At 36.4% G+C, this 16,363-nt stretch overlaps 1 protein-coding gene across 2 annotated transcripts in view; it reads left to right on the top strand.

Moving 5' to 3' along the window:
* The window catches only part of Rbks (ribokinase), a 67,410-nt gene that overhangs the window by 758 nt on the left and 50,289 nt on the right, over window positions 1-16,363 (top strand). For both annotated transcript variants that reach the window (XM_013013580.1, XM_013013579.1), the window contains exon 2: window positions 11,977-12,109. In XM_013013580.1, coding sequence (XP_012869034.1) covers window positions 11,977-12,109 — 133 coding nt within the window. The remainder of the gene's footprint in view (window positions 1-11,976; window positions 12,110-16,363) is intronic.

The raw sequence follows: 16,363 nt of genomic DNA on the forward strand, positions 1-16,363 counted from the left end.
GTTCAAAGCTAGCCCGGGCAGGAAAGTCTCTGATGCTCTTGTCACCTACTAATCACCAGAAAACTGGAAGTGTTTTTGTGGTTCAAAGTGGCAGAGCAGTAGCCTTGAGCAGAAAAGCTCAGGGACAGCGCCTAGGCCCAAAGTTCAAGCCCCATGACCAACAAAAATAAGAAACCTATCGCCCTATTATTGTCGGTTCCTGCCATATTTTGCATTTGCAGCCTATTTTTCAATATTCTCATAATTTTTGGTTATACTCATTGTAACCCGTTTGAATCCAGATAAAAATTAATAAATATAAGATGGGCACTGCCATCATTGTTTGATTGGTCATGGCCCCTTTCATCTTTAAAGCCAGCAATAGTTGGACAGGTCTTTCTCACATGATATCAACCTGGTTATCACTTTTCTATCATTGTAAAAAACTCTTGTGTTTACATCGGGCCCAACCAGATTAAGTCTTTATAGTAGCCTGTAAACAACACAAATTCCTCCTTGCTAGGTACAGTATATTCAAAGGTTCCAGGAATTCGAATGTGAATATCTTCTGGATGGAAACATTCTACCCACAACAGTAAATAAGGGATGACAATTAAGAATTTATCTTTTTCAGGTCTTCATTACTCTTCCCTATTCCTAAATTTAACCAGCTTAGACACACCATGCTTACTTTAGAAATCTACTTCAAGAAGTCCTTTTGGATAACATCCAAGTCCAGCTTTCTTTATATATTACATTAATATATGCCAGACACTGCTAATTCAATCAATGAGCTTTTTTTTCATTTCTAATTTTAGTCCTCTATGAATACTAAGTTCTATTTAGTAATAATTTTTAAGAATCATTAGCACAATCCATATATGGCAAACAACTTTTAATCCCTGTCATTATTATTATCCTCATGTGGGGGGGGGGAACTGAGGCTTGAATTCAGGGCCTACACATTGTCCCTTAGCTTTTTCTGCTCAAGGCTGGTATTATACCACTTGAGCCTTACCTCCATATCTGGCTTTTTGGTGGTTAATTGGAAATAAAAGTCTCATCGACTTTACTGCCCAAGCAAGCTTCTAACTATGATTTTCAGGTCTTAGCCTCCTGAGAAGCTAGAATTATAAGCAGGAGCCACCAGTGCCTAGCTTTGTTTTCTTCTTGATCACTCTTCTCTGAAGTTTCATTATAAAGAGAAACCAAGCTTATCTTTCTGGAAAATAAAGTTATTCCAAAGATATATCCATGAAAACCCAAAAACTTATGAGCATTTTTGGATATTAGGTTTATAGGCCTTGATTAATCATACTTTCATTAATCTTTTTTTCTCTTCCCCCCCACTTTCATTAATCTTTATTCTTATGTTGTATCACTCAGTTATTTGTTCCACTACGTCTTACTGAATTTACCATGATCCAGATTCTTTCTACATAGAAAGGATACATTTTTTAAAAAAAATTCTTTGCTTCATGGGGCTTAACATAGTAAAGAAAGAAATAAACAGTATCAATAAAAAATATTAAAGTGCATGATACATTTTTTTAAATGCTACAGGAAAAAAATGTAATGAAAAACCTGGCATTAGTGGTTCATGCCTGTAATCTTAGCTATCACAGCCAGACAGGAAAGTCTTATGAGACTCGTAATCTAGTTAACCACCAGAAAACTAGAAGTGGTGCTATGGCTCAAAGTGGCAAAGAACTAGCCTTGAGCAGAAAAGCTTAGGGACAACACTGGACCCTGAGTTCAAGCCCCACGACCAACAAAAAGGAAAAAAAAAAGTCATGAAAAGAGAATAAGAGTACTAAGTTTAGATCCTTAGAGTCCAAAGAGTCTTACTGAGAAATGACCTGGAATAAATACCTAAAGGAGGAAAGAAAGCAAGTCATACATAAGCCTGAAGGAAGAGTACTCCAGACATGAGGTAACAGCATATGAAACAACCCTCTTATGTGAAAAACAAGGAGTTTAGTATGGTGAAACAAAGAAAAAGATGGGTGTCAGGAATCTGATTAAAGGACTTTGGATCACTCTGGATGAGATGAAAACCATTGGAGCATTTTTGCTGAGGAGTGGCGTAATCTATATAGGATCACTGTGGGACTATGTGAGGACAGAATGAAAGAAGGCAGGTACAGAAGCAAGAAGACAACTTCAGAATGGATCCCAATAATATAGACAAGAAATGATGGTAGCTTGGAATCAAAGTGGAAAGAAACAAGCATCTTTCTATATTTTGAAAATAATGTTGACACCACTTGCTGAGGAATGAGAAATAAGGCAAAAATTACTCCTCAGTTATCCATGGCCTAGAAAAGGAAGTTAACCTTTGCTGAGATGAAGATTGTAGGGAAGAAAATTGGTTGGAGAGAGGGCTATATCTGGAGCTAAAGGCAGTCATGTGAAGGCTGAAGTACCTATTAAGCATCCAATTGAAGTCAAGAAAGAATGTACTTGAGTATGTTTAGAGGAGAGGACAGCCTGGAGATACAAATCTAGGAGTCATCAGTGTATATAGCTTAAACCATGAGACAGGATGAGATCTTTGAGACCTGAATTCCTAGGGCACTTCATCTCCCTTTTGATCTCTCTGTTTCTCATTCTCCTTATTTGTGAGATGATATATTACCTTTGCCTTGGAGCTGTTATAATAACAAATTGGTGATATGCTAAGCATTCAAGAAATAGAATTTGCCATTACTACTATATCATTTTTTCCAACAAATGTTTATTGATGCTTGGTGTTTACAGACACAATCTTAGGAATAGTGATACAAAAGTGATTGTGACACATGATGTAAGAGAAACTTGCATAGATTATTAGAGACCAGAGGTAGGGCACCTAGCTTACCCTGATTGAATTTTAAAGAATGTGAATGGTTTAATTAAGCTAAGCTAAGAAGTAAGGGAAAGAACATAAAGCTTAGGGAAGAGGATTGAAATACAACAAGATTTTGAGACTGAAAACTATTACTAGATTGGAGTAGAAACCAACACTCTTCCTCCAGTACCATCATCGAAGTTCCAGAGGCAAGAAGTAGAAGGAATGAACGAACTATAGGTCTTTTTAAATATGAGATCCATTTGTTCAAATACTATTTTATAATGCTACTTATTTATCTAATATATACTGAGTTTTCACTATTATGGTCAAAATTGAGAAAAAATTAACTGCTAAAGCACTACAGGGCAGTTTAAAGATTCTAGCATTAGAATCAAAAGGTCTGTATTAAATTCAAATTTAATCCCCAAACAGCTATGTCATTTTGATTAAAAAAAAATTACTTTTTTGCATTCTTTCTTCCTAAAACAAAGATGGGATAATATCTTCCCTAATCTGTCTTACAAATATATTATTGTGAAGCTCAGATATAATCAGTTTTTGATTATTCACAATCATGAGAAGTATGAACACCAAAAACCAAAAATAGTAGAAAAATAAAAATTTAATAATTGATTCCAGAGTACATTTTTTCATGTGATTTATCCTTCTAATTATATTTTGTTTAGGATAAAATTAAAATACATTTTTATTTCTTCAAACTATACCAGCAGATGGCAGGAAGATGCAGCCCAGATAATTACAATGTGACAGAAGTCATTTTGGAATTTAAAATTTACTGTAATTAATTGGCAAAATAGAAAACATTGGTTCTGTAGTCATTTTTCACTACCTTTTTTATATTTTTGGCACATATTGTACAAAGTACTGGATTTCATAATGACATTTCAGTACATGCATATATTATACTTTGATCATACTTGTCCCTTCTATTGTCCTTTCTTATGTCCCTTCCCTCTTTGCCCTATCCATATCCCTAAAAGTCACACTTACTTTATCTGACTCTTGACATGACTCACTTATTTCCCTAACATCATGATTTCCAGTTCCATCCATTTTCCTGTGTATGACATAACTGCATTCTTATGGCTGAGTAAGACTCCACTGTGTATATACACATTTTCTTTACTCATTGATTCATTGACAGAGATCAGGCTGATTTGAATAGTGCAGCAATAAATATGGACGTGCAGGCATCTCTATTGTAAGGTGAGATAGATAACTAGAAGTATCATTGTCATGTTTATTATAAATTCATATGTTTTTCTTTTTAATCAAGTCATTAGGATCTTTGAAAATGTCTTTGTCTTGCCAATTCTCTCTGCTTATACTTTTCTGCATCCTGACTTTTCACTCTAGTATCCTCATGTATTCCTTTTACCAATCTGTAATGGTCTAATCACTTTATAACCCCTACATACACATATCTCTCCAGCCCCTAATGTCTTACAGGCTCTCATTCCAAAATTAGCTTATTTTCCACATCCCTAATCATGTTTCTGTTCTTCCACAACTACAATTAGCTGGCGGTAAGGAGACATGTATGTATGTATGTATGTATGTATGGTGTACATATAGATAATAGATCTCCAAAAAAGATTTTTTGACATTAGGTAGTATTTTTATTTTTAAATGTCTTTTTTAATATTTTTAACTGTATCTCAGCAAAATGAGAGGAATATGTCCCTTCTTGTCCCCATCATTCTAACTGGCATTTCTGAACTGATGAGAACTTCCATCACACTACTTCTCCAGCTTGGAAATTTAATAACTGGTTTATTTCTCTCCCATAGACATAATTACATGCAGCTTTTTATTACATACATAGGCATCTGTTGTCCCAGCTTCCTGTAAACCTCTTTTAGGGTATAATACCACTCAAAAATACTTCTGAACTTTTAGTAGTAACTACTTGCAGACTTGCCATCCCACCATAATCAACTATAAAACAATTGTTTTAGCTACCAGATAACAGGCAGCACCATAGTATTACCCTGAAAAGAAAGGAAAAAAAAAAAGATGAGTTCTGGAACATATTCTTGGGTCTAGCATAAAGAAGAGGTAACTTAAGAAAAGCACAAAGAGGTAACTTAATATCACACCAAAAGAAAAATCCACCACATCCTAATCAAGTTCAATGCAAATCCATTATAAACAATTTATTTTTTTACTTTTTATTTTTTAGTTCGTCATGGGGCTTGAACTCTGGGCCTGGGCACTGTCCCTGCACTCTTCAGCTCAAGGCAAGCGCTCTACCACTTGCGGTTTTCTAGTGGTTTATTGGAGATAAGAGTCTCACGGACTTTCCTGCCCAGGCTGGCTTTGAACCACGATCCTCAGATCTCAGCCTCCCAAGTAGCTAGGATTACAGGTGTGAGCCACCAGCACCCAGCATAAACGGAAATTTTTAAAAGCATGAGGGAGGTGGTGAATAAACACTATATATAGAGGAATAAAGATTTGATTGCAAACTTTTTGCTAGAAACAAGCCAGAAGCCAGGTGCCAATGGCTCTCACCTGTGATCCTAGCCACTCAGGAGGCTGAGATCTTGGGATCCCAGTTCAAAGCCAACCATGGCAGACAAATCCAAGAGATTTTTCTCTAGTAACCAGCAAAATGCCACAAGTGGAAGTATTGCTTAAGTGATAGACCTCCATCCTTGAGTGAAAAAGCCAAACAAGAGCATGAGGCCCTGAGTTCAAGCTCCAGTGCCAGACAGCACAAAAAAAAAAAAAAAAAAAATGGAGGGAAGAAAGGAAAAAAGGTAGAAGATAATGAAATGAATTTTAAGGGCTTCAAAAATAACTGTTAAAATTGTATATACTTTGGATATGAAGTACAGACCAGGAATGGTAGTGTATGTCCCTAATCCCAGCTACACTTGATACATGGAGGCAGAAGAATTACAAGTTCAAAGCCAGTCTGGGCTACATGATGAGACACTAATTCATTAGACAAACAATATGCACACGCATGCATGCGCTTCCACACACATATTTCCCATGTATAGGTGGACTATTCAAATAGTACCTCTCATCCAGGAACCTTAGTGTTTCTTGAATGAATGAATGTGAATAAATGAACAAACTAAGGAGTACTTCCCAAAAATATCTCAAGATGGAGATTTTCCTGTCAATTAATCTGAAAGGCCTCCCTAAGGAGGTAACATGCATAGATGTGAGTATATAACAAGACTTTAATATGAGAAAAGACCACAACATACTCATTTGTACTGTCTCCTATTATCTAGCACATTTTTTGGCACACATACAAGTTTTAAGTAATAGCGATCAGAGATATGACACTGTAAAAGATTGGCCTGAATATTATCTGTAAACTTGAAAGCAACTTCATCTTAAGATAAAATGACTTTGGGTAGGAAAAGGGTTGCACAAATCCTTCATGTTTCTTTTCATAAATCATGCATGCCAACAAATTTAGGTTAAGGACCATAAACTGGATTTTAAAATTACTTTACAGAGATAGAAATAGATGTTATTAACTTGACTTTTGAACTTTTATTAACAAATAATGAGCATAATTATGGGATACAATGTAATGTTTTAGTACATGCATTTTGTAAGTATCAATATAATAACGTATCTGTTAATGTTAAATGTTTATCATTTTGTGTGTGAACATTCAAAATCCTGTTTTGAAATATAAATTATTTTTACTGTAGTTACACTTTTATACAATACAGTACAGAATTCTAATTCTAGCTCTCTTTGTACCCATTTACCAATGTCTTCCTTTCCCTTTTCTACCTCCCACCTCCAGCCCCTGCTACTACCATACTCTACTTCTAGAGTTCAGCTTTTCAGATTTCACAAATAAATGAGATCGTATGGTATTTATCTCTCTGTTCCTGGCTTACTTCACTTAACATAATGCCCTCTAAGTTCATCCCTGTTTTTATAAGTGACATCTTGATTTTGAAATTGCTCTCAACCTTTTAAATGTGACATACACAAATGCCAAGGGGAGCAGAAATGGTTGAGGAATACAGGCAGTAGGAATAATAAATTAGTGTAATGAATTTTAATTGGGTATTAACTAATGTTCAATCTACTGTTACAGAGGCTGAAGATATCTTAGAAGCCTGAAGCCAGAAGAAGGGTCTATTAAAACCAAAAGGCAACATATTCCTTAACTTTTGGCTAAGGCTAACATGACCTCTCCTTACAAGTGTCTCAGCCCTCTAAAATCTGCCATTCCTTCCTTTGGTTAGAATAATATCAAATATGTAACAGCCACCTCATTGTCAAGAATTAAAAGCAATTGATAAGTTGTTCTGGTAACACCTGTCAGTGAATTAACTCAGAGCACAAAACCCAGGCATTTAAGGGCTTGACAAGTATTATTAAACTGTTTTGCAAGAGAAAAAGCTGGTTCAAAGAGGGAAAGGCTGTCAAGGTAATACAATCAGGCCTCCTGCCTCAAATACCCAGGGTCTAATGGCAGCATGGCTTCCTGCAGCAAGGAAGGCTTCAGGGCCATCTGTGAACATGGATAGTGTTCCTTTCTGTCCAACTGAAAAGTGTTGTGACATTTTTTAAGCTTCAATGTTTTCAGTTGAAGTGTATTTCTTTTGCATGGTTTTGTCTGGGTTTTCTCCATTAGGACATTTATGCTATTTTCTTTTTTATAGGATAGCAAAAGTTTCTACCAGTACTGTGTTGTTGTTGTTTTCCTTTGAGCACATTTATTTGTCTGTTAGGGGCACCATGCTACTACTCCTGCTTAAATTAGGGGAAATCATAGTCATGCTTTATGTCCAGGGGATAGTGCTTTTTGTGAGTCCTTTCTGAAATCCAAATATAATTTCATGATTCAATGAGGTAAAAAGTGAGGAAGCTCTAATGGAAGGTAAACTAGAATTAGAAAGCCTTCTGCCTGTTTGTGATTAACTTTTCAGTTGTTCCCTCTATTCTCTACACTTTCAATTTCTTTTTTGTAATTTAAGACATTATAGCTATCTTATGTAGGTAAATATGTATAAACTGTCTTTAGCTTGGATTAAACAGGAGGAGGTCATAAGACAGAGGCTTAAGAGCACAGACTATTGAGTACTATAATGCAGGAAGAAGGCACAGGGAGCAGGGAAATTGAAGCAAAGAGGAAGAGACCATATAAGTTACTGACATTCTAGAATTGGCAGCTCCTCAGAGCACTTGGTTATTCATTCCTTGAAGACAGTATAAAAAACCATAACAGAAACAGAAGCCCTCAAGTGGGAAGAACACAGCATTGCACAAGGCTCCATTAGTGGTCTCAACCCAGGAAGAACTGGTAGCTAGAAATCAGACAGGAATGACAAATCTAAAATAGTGTCAAGTGGTTTGCAGTATTATATCAATATATGCTTACTGTATATACTTACGTGCATAAGTACATTAAAAAAAACTTTTACTTCCCGCCATTCTCTGTGGCTGTCATAAGCAATTCCATTTTCTTTTTTCTTTTTTTGGTCGGTCGTGGGGCTTGAACTCTGGGCCTGGGCGCTGTCCCTCAGCTCTTCAGCTCAAGGCAAGCGCTCTACCACTTGAGCTACAGCACCACTTCCAGTTTTCTGGTGGTTTATTAGAGATAGGAGTCTCACAGTCTTTCCTGCCCGGGCTGGCTTTGAACCGTGATCCTCACATCTCAGCCTCCTGAGTAGCTAGGATTACAGGCGTGAGCCACTGGCGCCTGGAGCAATTCCATTTTCCGGCACTTACATATCACAACAACATATGTAATTGTGCAGTACATAAAAACATTCTGTCAACCGTAAACTGCTTATGTAATGAGGTCCCATCAGAGTATAACACCTAGTGACACAGCCATTTTAGTTTGTGTAAGCATACTCTGATATTCAAAAAGGCAACAGAATCACCCAGTTCTCAGACTGGATCCCTATCCTTAAGCAATGCAACTATACATAGGACACTAGTGACTCATTCCTGAAATCCTAGCTACTAAGCAGGCTAAGGGCTTGAGGGTCAAGGCCACCTTGGGCAGAAAAGTACATAAGGCTCCATTTTCTAAAATAACCAGTGTAAGATGGGGCTGGAGATCGGGCTCAAGTGGTAGATTGCCAGCTGAGCAAGAAAGCTAAATGGGCTTGAGACCCTGAGTTGAAACTCCAGTACACCAAAAAAGAAAAAATAAAAGCCACGAATCAAGCCACATTACATGTCTACAATCTAATATTCAGGAGACTGAGACTAGAGGATTAAAAGTACAAAACCAGTCTAAGTACATAGCAAAACTCTATGACAACAAAGGCATGTGCCAAATCATTGTTGCTCCTTGTTCTGTAACCTGTATCTTTGATTTACCTGTTATTTGCATCAGGTTTGGATTTTATCCCATTGTCAGCAAATTGCCCTGTAGAAAGAGTATATTGGGAACATTCAACATTTGTTGAATTGCTGCTTGTATGAAAGAATATGTGAATTATAGTTACAATTCTTTAGGAAAAAGAATTCCATGAAAATGGTCGGCAAGATCTGGTAAAATACGGAATTGATTTTTGCCAAACAGTGTACACTCATCCTCATGCCAGTCTCCTCCTTTCTCAAATCAGCACCTCTGCATCCTCAGTTCAGAAGCAAGAATAGATATTATAAAGAGGAGACATAAAAAAAAGAGACACAGGGGCTTTTACAGATTCATTTCTTTAGCAAGTATCTGTTAAGTTCATGCTAAGTGACAGGAACTGGGATAAAATGAAAGAACAGACTTAATCCCTCTCCTTACCTCATGAAGGGAATGTCTACAATTGAAGGAAGAAACAAATGCAAAGGAAAAATGCAAAAGAAAAAGAAAATTGTGAGCAAGGCATGGGTGGCTCACACCTGTAATCCTAGCTACTCAGGAGGCTAAGATCTGAGGATCACAGTTCAAGCCAGGAAAGTCCCTGAGACTTTTGTCACCAATTAACCACCAGAAAACCGGAAGTAGTTTTGTGGCTCAAAGTGGTAGAGCACTAGCCTTGAGCAGAAAAGCTCAAGGACAGCGCCCCGGTCCCAAGCCCCACAACCAACCAAAAAGAAAAAGAAAAAAAGGAGGAGGAGGGGAGGGAGGGAGGAAAGGAAAATGTAAAATACCAAAGAAGTGAAGAATTTCAGTGATTGATGAATTAATATACATTAGAGTCAGATGTTTAGAAATGAGTTTAAATCTCAGCCATATGCTTCCACATCAAACACACACTACTGATTTCACCCCTCCCCTACATAGGCATACAACCTGAAATCTGATGATAATATTTTTCTGATCTCCCACAGCTAATAATAAGACACTTGATTCCAAGCAGTGAATTGTGACCTAGATCTAAATATAAATATAGTGGAAGTAATAAGTTTCACTAAATGACAGTCTTACTAATTAAGTTATTTGGTCTATTTTTAGCCACATAGGGTATTTTCTTTTTAAAGTTGTTATGAATGTTGTTTGTAGCAGCATTGATAAGCCAAGAATTGACATGGTTACTCAATCACACAGATTACTCATCATCGCCTGTTCATAACAGAATCCTAAAATGTTTAAGATTTCTGATGCAAATCAAAATCTCATCATCACTTGTCATTGCTAAATTAAATGACAGGATAATAACATTACATTAAAACCATTTTTCTTTTGATTGAGTACCTTTTTCAGAAGCAAAGCTTTTGATGTATATTTTTTCCTCAGTACTATAAGTGCATTTAGAATCCAAGATAAAAATAGCATTGAAAAGGGGAGGAGTGGGATGTTTTCAAATTATTGATGAGTCTCTTCTGAATCTCAACTATATTTGACAGTTCACTGTAATAGAATAGAAAAGGTTAGCCAGATTTATCGACACTTTTGAACCACATAAAGGAGGCTCACAAATTTATCTTGGTCTTTATTGAAGCAATCATATGTTCTTGGCAACTACAAATTGTCATCCCATTGCAAACAAGCTGTTAATGACTTGTGGGAATTTGCTTTAGCCTTCTACTCTAATATATATCACATTTGTTTCGGCTGTATCATAATTTTATAAATTAATAAAAGGTATGATCATCTAAAGCAATGTATGTTCTTGGTGAACTTACCTCTTGGCCTTTCCTATTTGAAGGTAATGAACCTTTTTTTTTTTGGTAATACTTGCTGTTTACTTCATACAGCTCTTGGCCCCCTTGGTGGCCAGGCAACCAGTGCTTGTGCCCCTCCATTTGCCCTTATATGCTCAGAATTCTTCCATTTAAAGTCAATCCTTTCCCTCTATCCTTCAAAGAGTTTGTTTCCTCACCTTATGATGTAAGGCCTTATGAAGGTCTTACCTTGTGGCAAATCTTTTATCCTTTTTGCCATTAAGCAATAATTCGGTAAATGCTTAGCTTTTGAAGAAGTCAATGAAGCTACAGACTGGGACATAATTCTAGGCTGATAATTATTGAATCTGGATGTTGGGTGAATAGGAGTAAAGGAAGTCATTATACTACTTGTTCTACTTTTATATGTTAATATTGTCCATAATAAAGATTAAAAACTAAATTTAATATTTTAATGTCCATTATCTTAAATAGGTGTTCTTTTTTAATCAATACATAAAAATTATGTGGTAGGCAGGATGGACTGGTACCAAAACTTAATCCTGCTTTCTCAATACCCTGCGCCCATATCACCCCTAAACAAATGGGACTTTTTAGTACCTAAAATTACAAGTTCCCTCTTCTTAGGTCCCATGCATGACTGATTATACATGAGAATCCTAGTATACCTCCAGCTTCTTGATAAGGAAACCAGATAGACCCATAAAGAAGCATGAATTGACTTCATCCCATTTACTAAATCCTACTGTGACTATAGCTCTGGGCGGGGTATTAGGAAGATGAGAATAAAACAGAGGTAGCCATAAATAACCCTGATGTGGAACAGATATCAGGAATTGACATCTAAAGTCAAGCTACAACAGTGGGCTATGAGGAAGACAGGAACTCCTGAGGAGAAATGCATCTTTAATGATGGTGCAAACTCCTGTGTGTCTTAAAGGAAAAGCCATCATCTGGCTGGCAGCTTCCAGTTCTAAAATTAATCAGAGCCCCATCTGATAACAGTTCTTCTCCTTAAAAAAAATTGATTGTAATTACCAATATACTTTTTTTCCTTTCCTTTTCAATTATAATAGTCTAACTTCTCGTTTGCCAAAAACTGGAGAAACCATCCACGGACGTAAGTTTTTTATTGGCTTTGGAGGGAAAGGTGCCAACCAGTGTGTCCAAGCTGCTAGGCTTGGAGCAAAGACATCCCTGGTGTGCAAGGTAAGTATAAAACACGGTGGAGAGGATTCTAGAGAAAAGACTCTAGTTTTAAGATGAGTTCGTTATTGTTCTCCTTAACCACTCTAAAATGACCAACTTAGTACATTTAGGGCTGTGCAACCACCACTTCTATCCAGTTCTAGATCATTGTCCTCATTCCAAACTCAAACTTCTTCCCCTTTAAGCAGTTTCTTCCTCTGTCCTCCTCCTCATGGGCTCTGAACATTACAATCTGCCTTCTGTCTCCATAGATTTAACTATTCTGGATGTCATATAAATGGAATATGTAATACATGACATTTTATATCTGGCTTCTTTAACCTAGCATAATGTTTTCAAGATTTATCCACCTTGCAGCATGTGGCAGTATTTCTTTTTATGGCCAAATTATACCCATTGTATAAATATACTATAATTTGTTTATTTATCAATGAATGTTTGGTAGATACTTGGGCTGTTTCTATTGTATTGGCAATTGTAAAATGGAAGACAATTAACGTGTATACTTGTGTACCTTTGAATAACTTTTTTTAATTGTTTTGAAGGTTCATTTTTAAAGATCTACATTAAAGAGAGTAATCTTCCTTATCCTTTATATTCGTTTCTACCTCACTGACTCCTTTGAGAGGTAGCAGTTCTCAAATACATAATCTTCATCCCCTGAATGTTGTGTCTAACTCAGATGTGCAGAGTGAGGAGAATCAGCCTTCTCTAGTAGGTGTCTATATTCTAGCTTCTAAACAAAAGCATAGTCATCCTGTCTTTAGCAAGTTGTACCACAGCAACACAGCTTTCGTAAACAGCCTAGTCAATGATGATTTACTCATCACTCAATCATTTTCTTTCAATTCCCTATCTTCAGTCAGAAAGGAAACTAGGGCTTAATGAAGTCCATACAACTCATACTTTGGCATACTTCTATTTTCAAGTGTGTACAGAAAGCCTATGTAACATTCAGTAAACCTATTTGTATCTACCTACTGAAATAATCTGAAAATACGTGAAATTGACTATCAGAGTTTAAATTTTTCATCCTTTTTGTTATTTTAAAGTGATATAATATAGAGAAATATAGACATATGGATAGCTAAACTGGGTATACACACTAGAGAAAAGCAAAACCTAAGAAATGTATAAGAAGGATTCCTCTCCTCTGAAGTTTTACCCAGAATTTCCCTGAAATGTCATTTCTCCTTGCATACAGCACTTTTCACTCCACAGGAGTCTTTAACCCATGAGTAAGCTGTACAATTAGCACTTTATCTGCTGATGAACTGTAGCTGTATTTCTAATTTGTGACTAACATGCTATAATTCTGGCATGGCTATTTGGTCAAAAACATCTCATAAAACATAAGATTTAAAGTAAGGAATTCTTAAGTTTCTAAGGTTGAGTTCTTTTAAATTTTGTTAGTATAAATTCTACAAAGGAGTTTCATCGCAGTATTTACAACTTGCACATAATGTACTTTTATAAACACCCCATCTATGTTACTGTTCCTAATCACCCTCCTTTCTCCCCTCTTTTTGATGGCGGTGGGGCTTGAACTCTGGGCATGGGTGCTATCCCTTAGCTCTTCAGCTCAAGGCGAGCACTCTACAGCTTGAGCCACAGCACCACTTCCAGTTTTCTAGTGGTTTATTGGAGATAAGAGTCTCACAGACTTTCCAGCCCAGGCTGGCTTTGAGCTGTGATCCTCAGATCTCAGCCTCCTGAGTAGCCAGGATTACAGGCACGAGCCACCAGTGCCCGGCTTCTCCCCTCTTTCTTTTTATAGTTTTTGGTGGATTTTATTGTACTATTGTCATATATTAAAAACTCTATTATGTACCTCCATCATCCTCTCCTTTCTCCCCAAAAAATTCCATTTTTATAATCATGTTATATTAATTTTTAACCAGAATCTGCATATAATGAAAACATGCAACATTTATTTTTCAGAGCTTGGCTTATTTTACAGGATGTGATCATCTCCAGTTCTATCTCATTTTCCCTCAAATGACATAATTTCATTATTCATGGCTGAGTAATACTTCATTGTACATATGTACTACTTTCTTTATCCAACCACTAGTTTAAGGTTAAGTTCTTGATAGATGTAAAATATCAATATAATCAATCAGTGATTGCTTTAGGAAATATGGGGCTACAAGAAAACAGATGAAAATTTTTAGACTTGATCTACCCCATACTTGATTAGGTCTATGGAGTTTCATATAGCACTAAAGATGACTCAGGAACTGGAAGCAAAATGATATAATTTCCTGTCTGGGAAACCCTAGACATAGAGTTACTATCGGAAGCTAGATACCTAATATGGCAGTCTTGAGAAGAAGGGTGTTTCCTGGAGCTAAAGGCATGAACGGAGAGATTGGAGAATCTCTATTGGAAGCTTCATAGAAGTTATTCATATAGCCATTAAAGCCAAGATTAGATGTCTCCTTGGATCTCATCCAGTTCTTAAGATTTTGAGATTGGTTTTGTTTTAGGTCTGTGAATTTGAGGCAATGAGAGAAAGACAAAATAGAAATATTTTGGAACCGATAATGGGAAATTAATCATGAAACTGTAGAGTAGATATGAGATGAAAAGAAGACAGGTTGCTTAGCTATGTTTTGAGACATGTTCCAGGTAGGAGATTGATTGAAGCAAAGGTACTTTTAATTCAGATCTATGTAGTGTGGTTTATGTTAGCACCTGAATAATTTGGAAAGTTCTACACATCTACTGTGCCCTGATTTATCATCTAATATTTGCTCCACAGTAGAGTTTATCTACACAATAAAGGATAAGAAAACTTCAGGTAAAACACATTACAAACCTAGCACTACCCTCAGACAACCAGACCTAATAATGGTGACTGTAGCATTAACTTTGTACCTTAAAAGTTATTATTAAGGTAATTACATCTTTATCTAGAATTTAAATCACCATCATGATTAAGTAACGGTATTTTATATATTCCTTTTTAATAAAACCGCTAATGACAAGTTAAAAAGTTAATATGAAGGGTTTTGTTGTATGGCAACAAATACAACAGTCTCCTTAAGAAGCTGTTCATTACAATCCACAAGCTCTTGAAAAGTTATACAAGATCTGGAATCACAGAGATCAAATGTCATCAAGCCTAGCTTTAGTTTTGATTATGTTTTCATGTATTCTTTTTGAAAATTATTAACCACTTTTAATATATGCGATAACTTCTTCAGAAGAATATGTATTTCATATGGCATTGGATAAGCTATCTTGAAGTTTTCTTTTTACCTTAGATGTATGTTGAAGGATAGAATTACTGGAGAATGTCAGATTTTATTCTAAGCCTAAAAAACAGCCTTCAATCATTCTGAAAAATAGAAATTTATTATAATGCCACCATCCTGAGCATGGAGTCAAGTTCTGGAACCTGAAAGCCAAATTGAGGCCCTCTCTCACTGCCAGAAGAGCCTGTGGTGGTCAAAGTAAAGATATACCGCATCACCCTTAGCTAGAAGAAGTGCTCTTGCTCCCCATTCACCCCGTGCTTTTCTGCCTTTTATGAGACTTGCCACAGTGTCAAGTTCAGTAGCCACCAGCCTTGTTTGGATATCTAGATTTAAGTGTAATTCCGATAAAATTTAACATTTTAGTTCCTCAGGCACACAGGCTACATTTCATTTTCCAACAGGGGAGACACAGATCATGCCATCATTACAAAAAGTTCTGTTGGATGGTTCTGTTCCACAGTGTTGTCAGAACAGCCTGAGATTTGCCGAGGCCCATTTTGGCTCTGTGAATTGGCTTGGCTTAAGTTCTTGTCCATAAATGATCTTTACCTTGCTTCTTTCAGCTGGAATTTTCCAATTTTGTAAACTCTTAAGAGTCTTTCTCCCAGAATTACCACTCTGCCGCAGCTAGAGGATCATGAGAGAGTCTTCAAGAGGGTTGTTAGAGTTAAAATCTAGTTAGTACCTTTCTACAGCTCTACCATTAACACTCCAAGTGTTTATAGCCATATCCCTTCTAGAACAAAATGTGTCTAAGGAAAATGGACAAAAGGGCAACTAAGATTAGATGATCAGATCCTAATGGAACACCTTCAGTATGGCAAGCCTCAGGAAGGATCAATATATTTCAGGCTAGAGTTTCCATTAAACTTCTAAGAAGCCTAAACGAGAAATATGGAATTTAAAACAATGTAAGATAGCATTAATTATGATGTTGATTAGGGGTGTTGTAGAATTCTAGAAATGAAATGATTAATAAGAGCCAAAATAG

The sequence above is a fragment of the Dipodomys ordii genome, unplaced genomic scaffold (assembly GCF_000151885.1).
Source record: "Dipodomys ordii isolate 6190 unplaced genomic scaffold, Dord_2.0 Scaffold20, whole genome shotgun sequence".
Lineage (NCBI taxonomy): Eukaryota > Metazoa > Chordata > Mammalia > Rodentia > Heteromyidae > Dipodomys > Dipodomys ordii.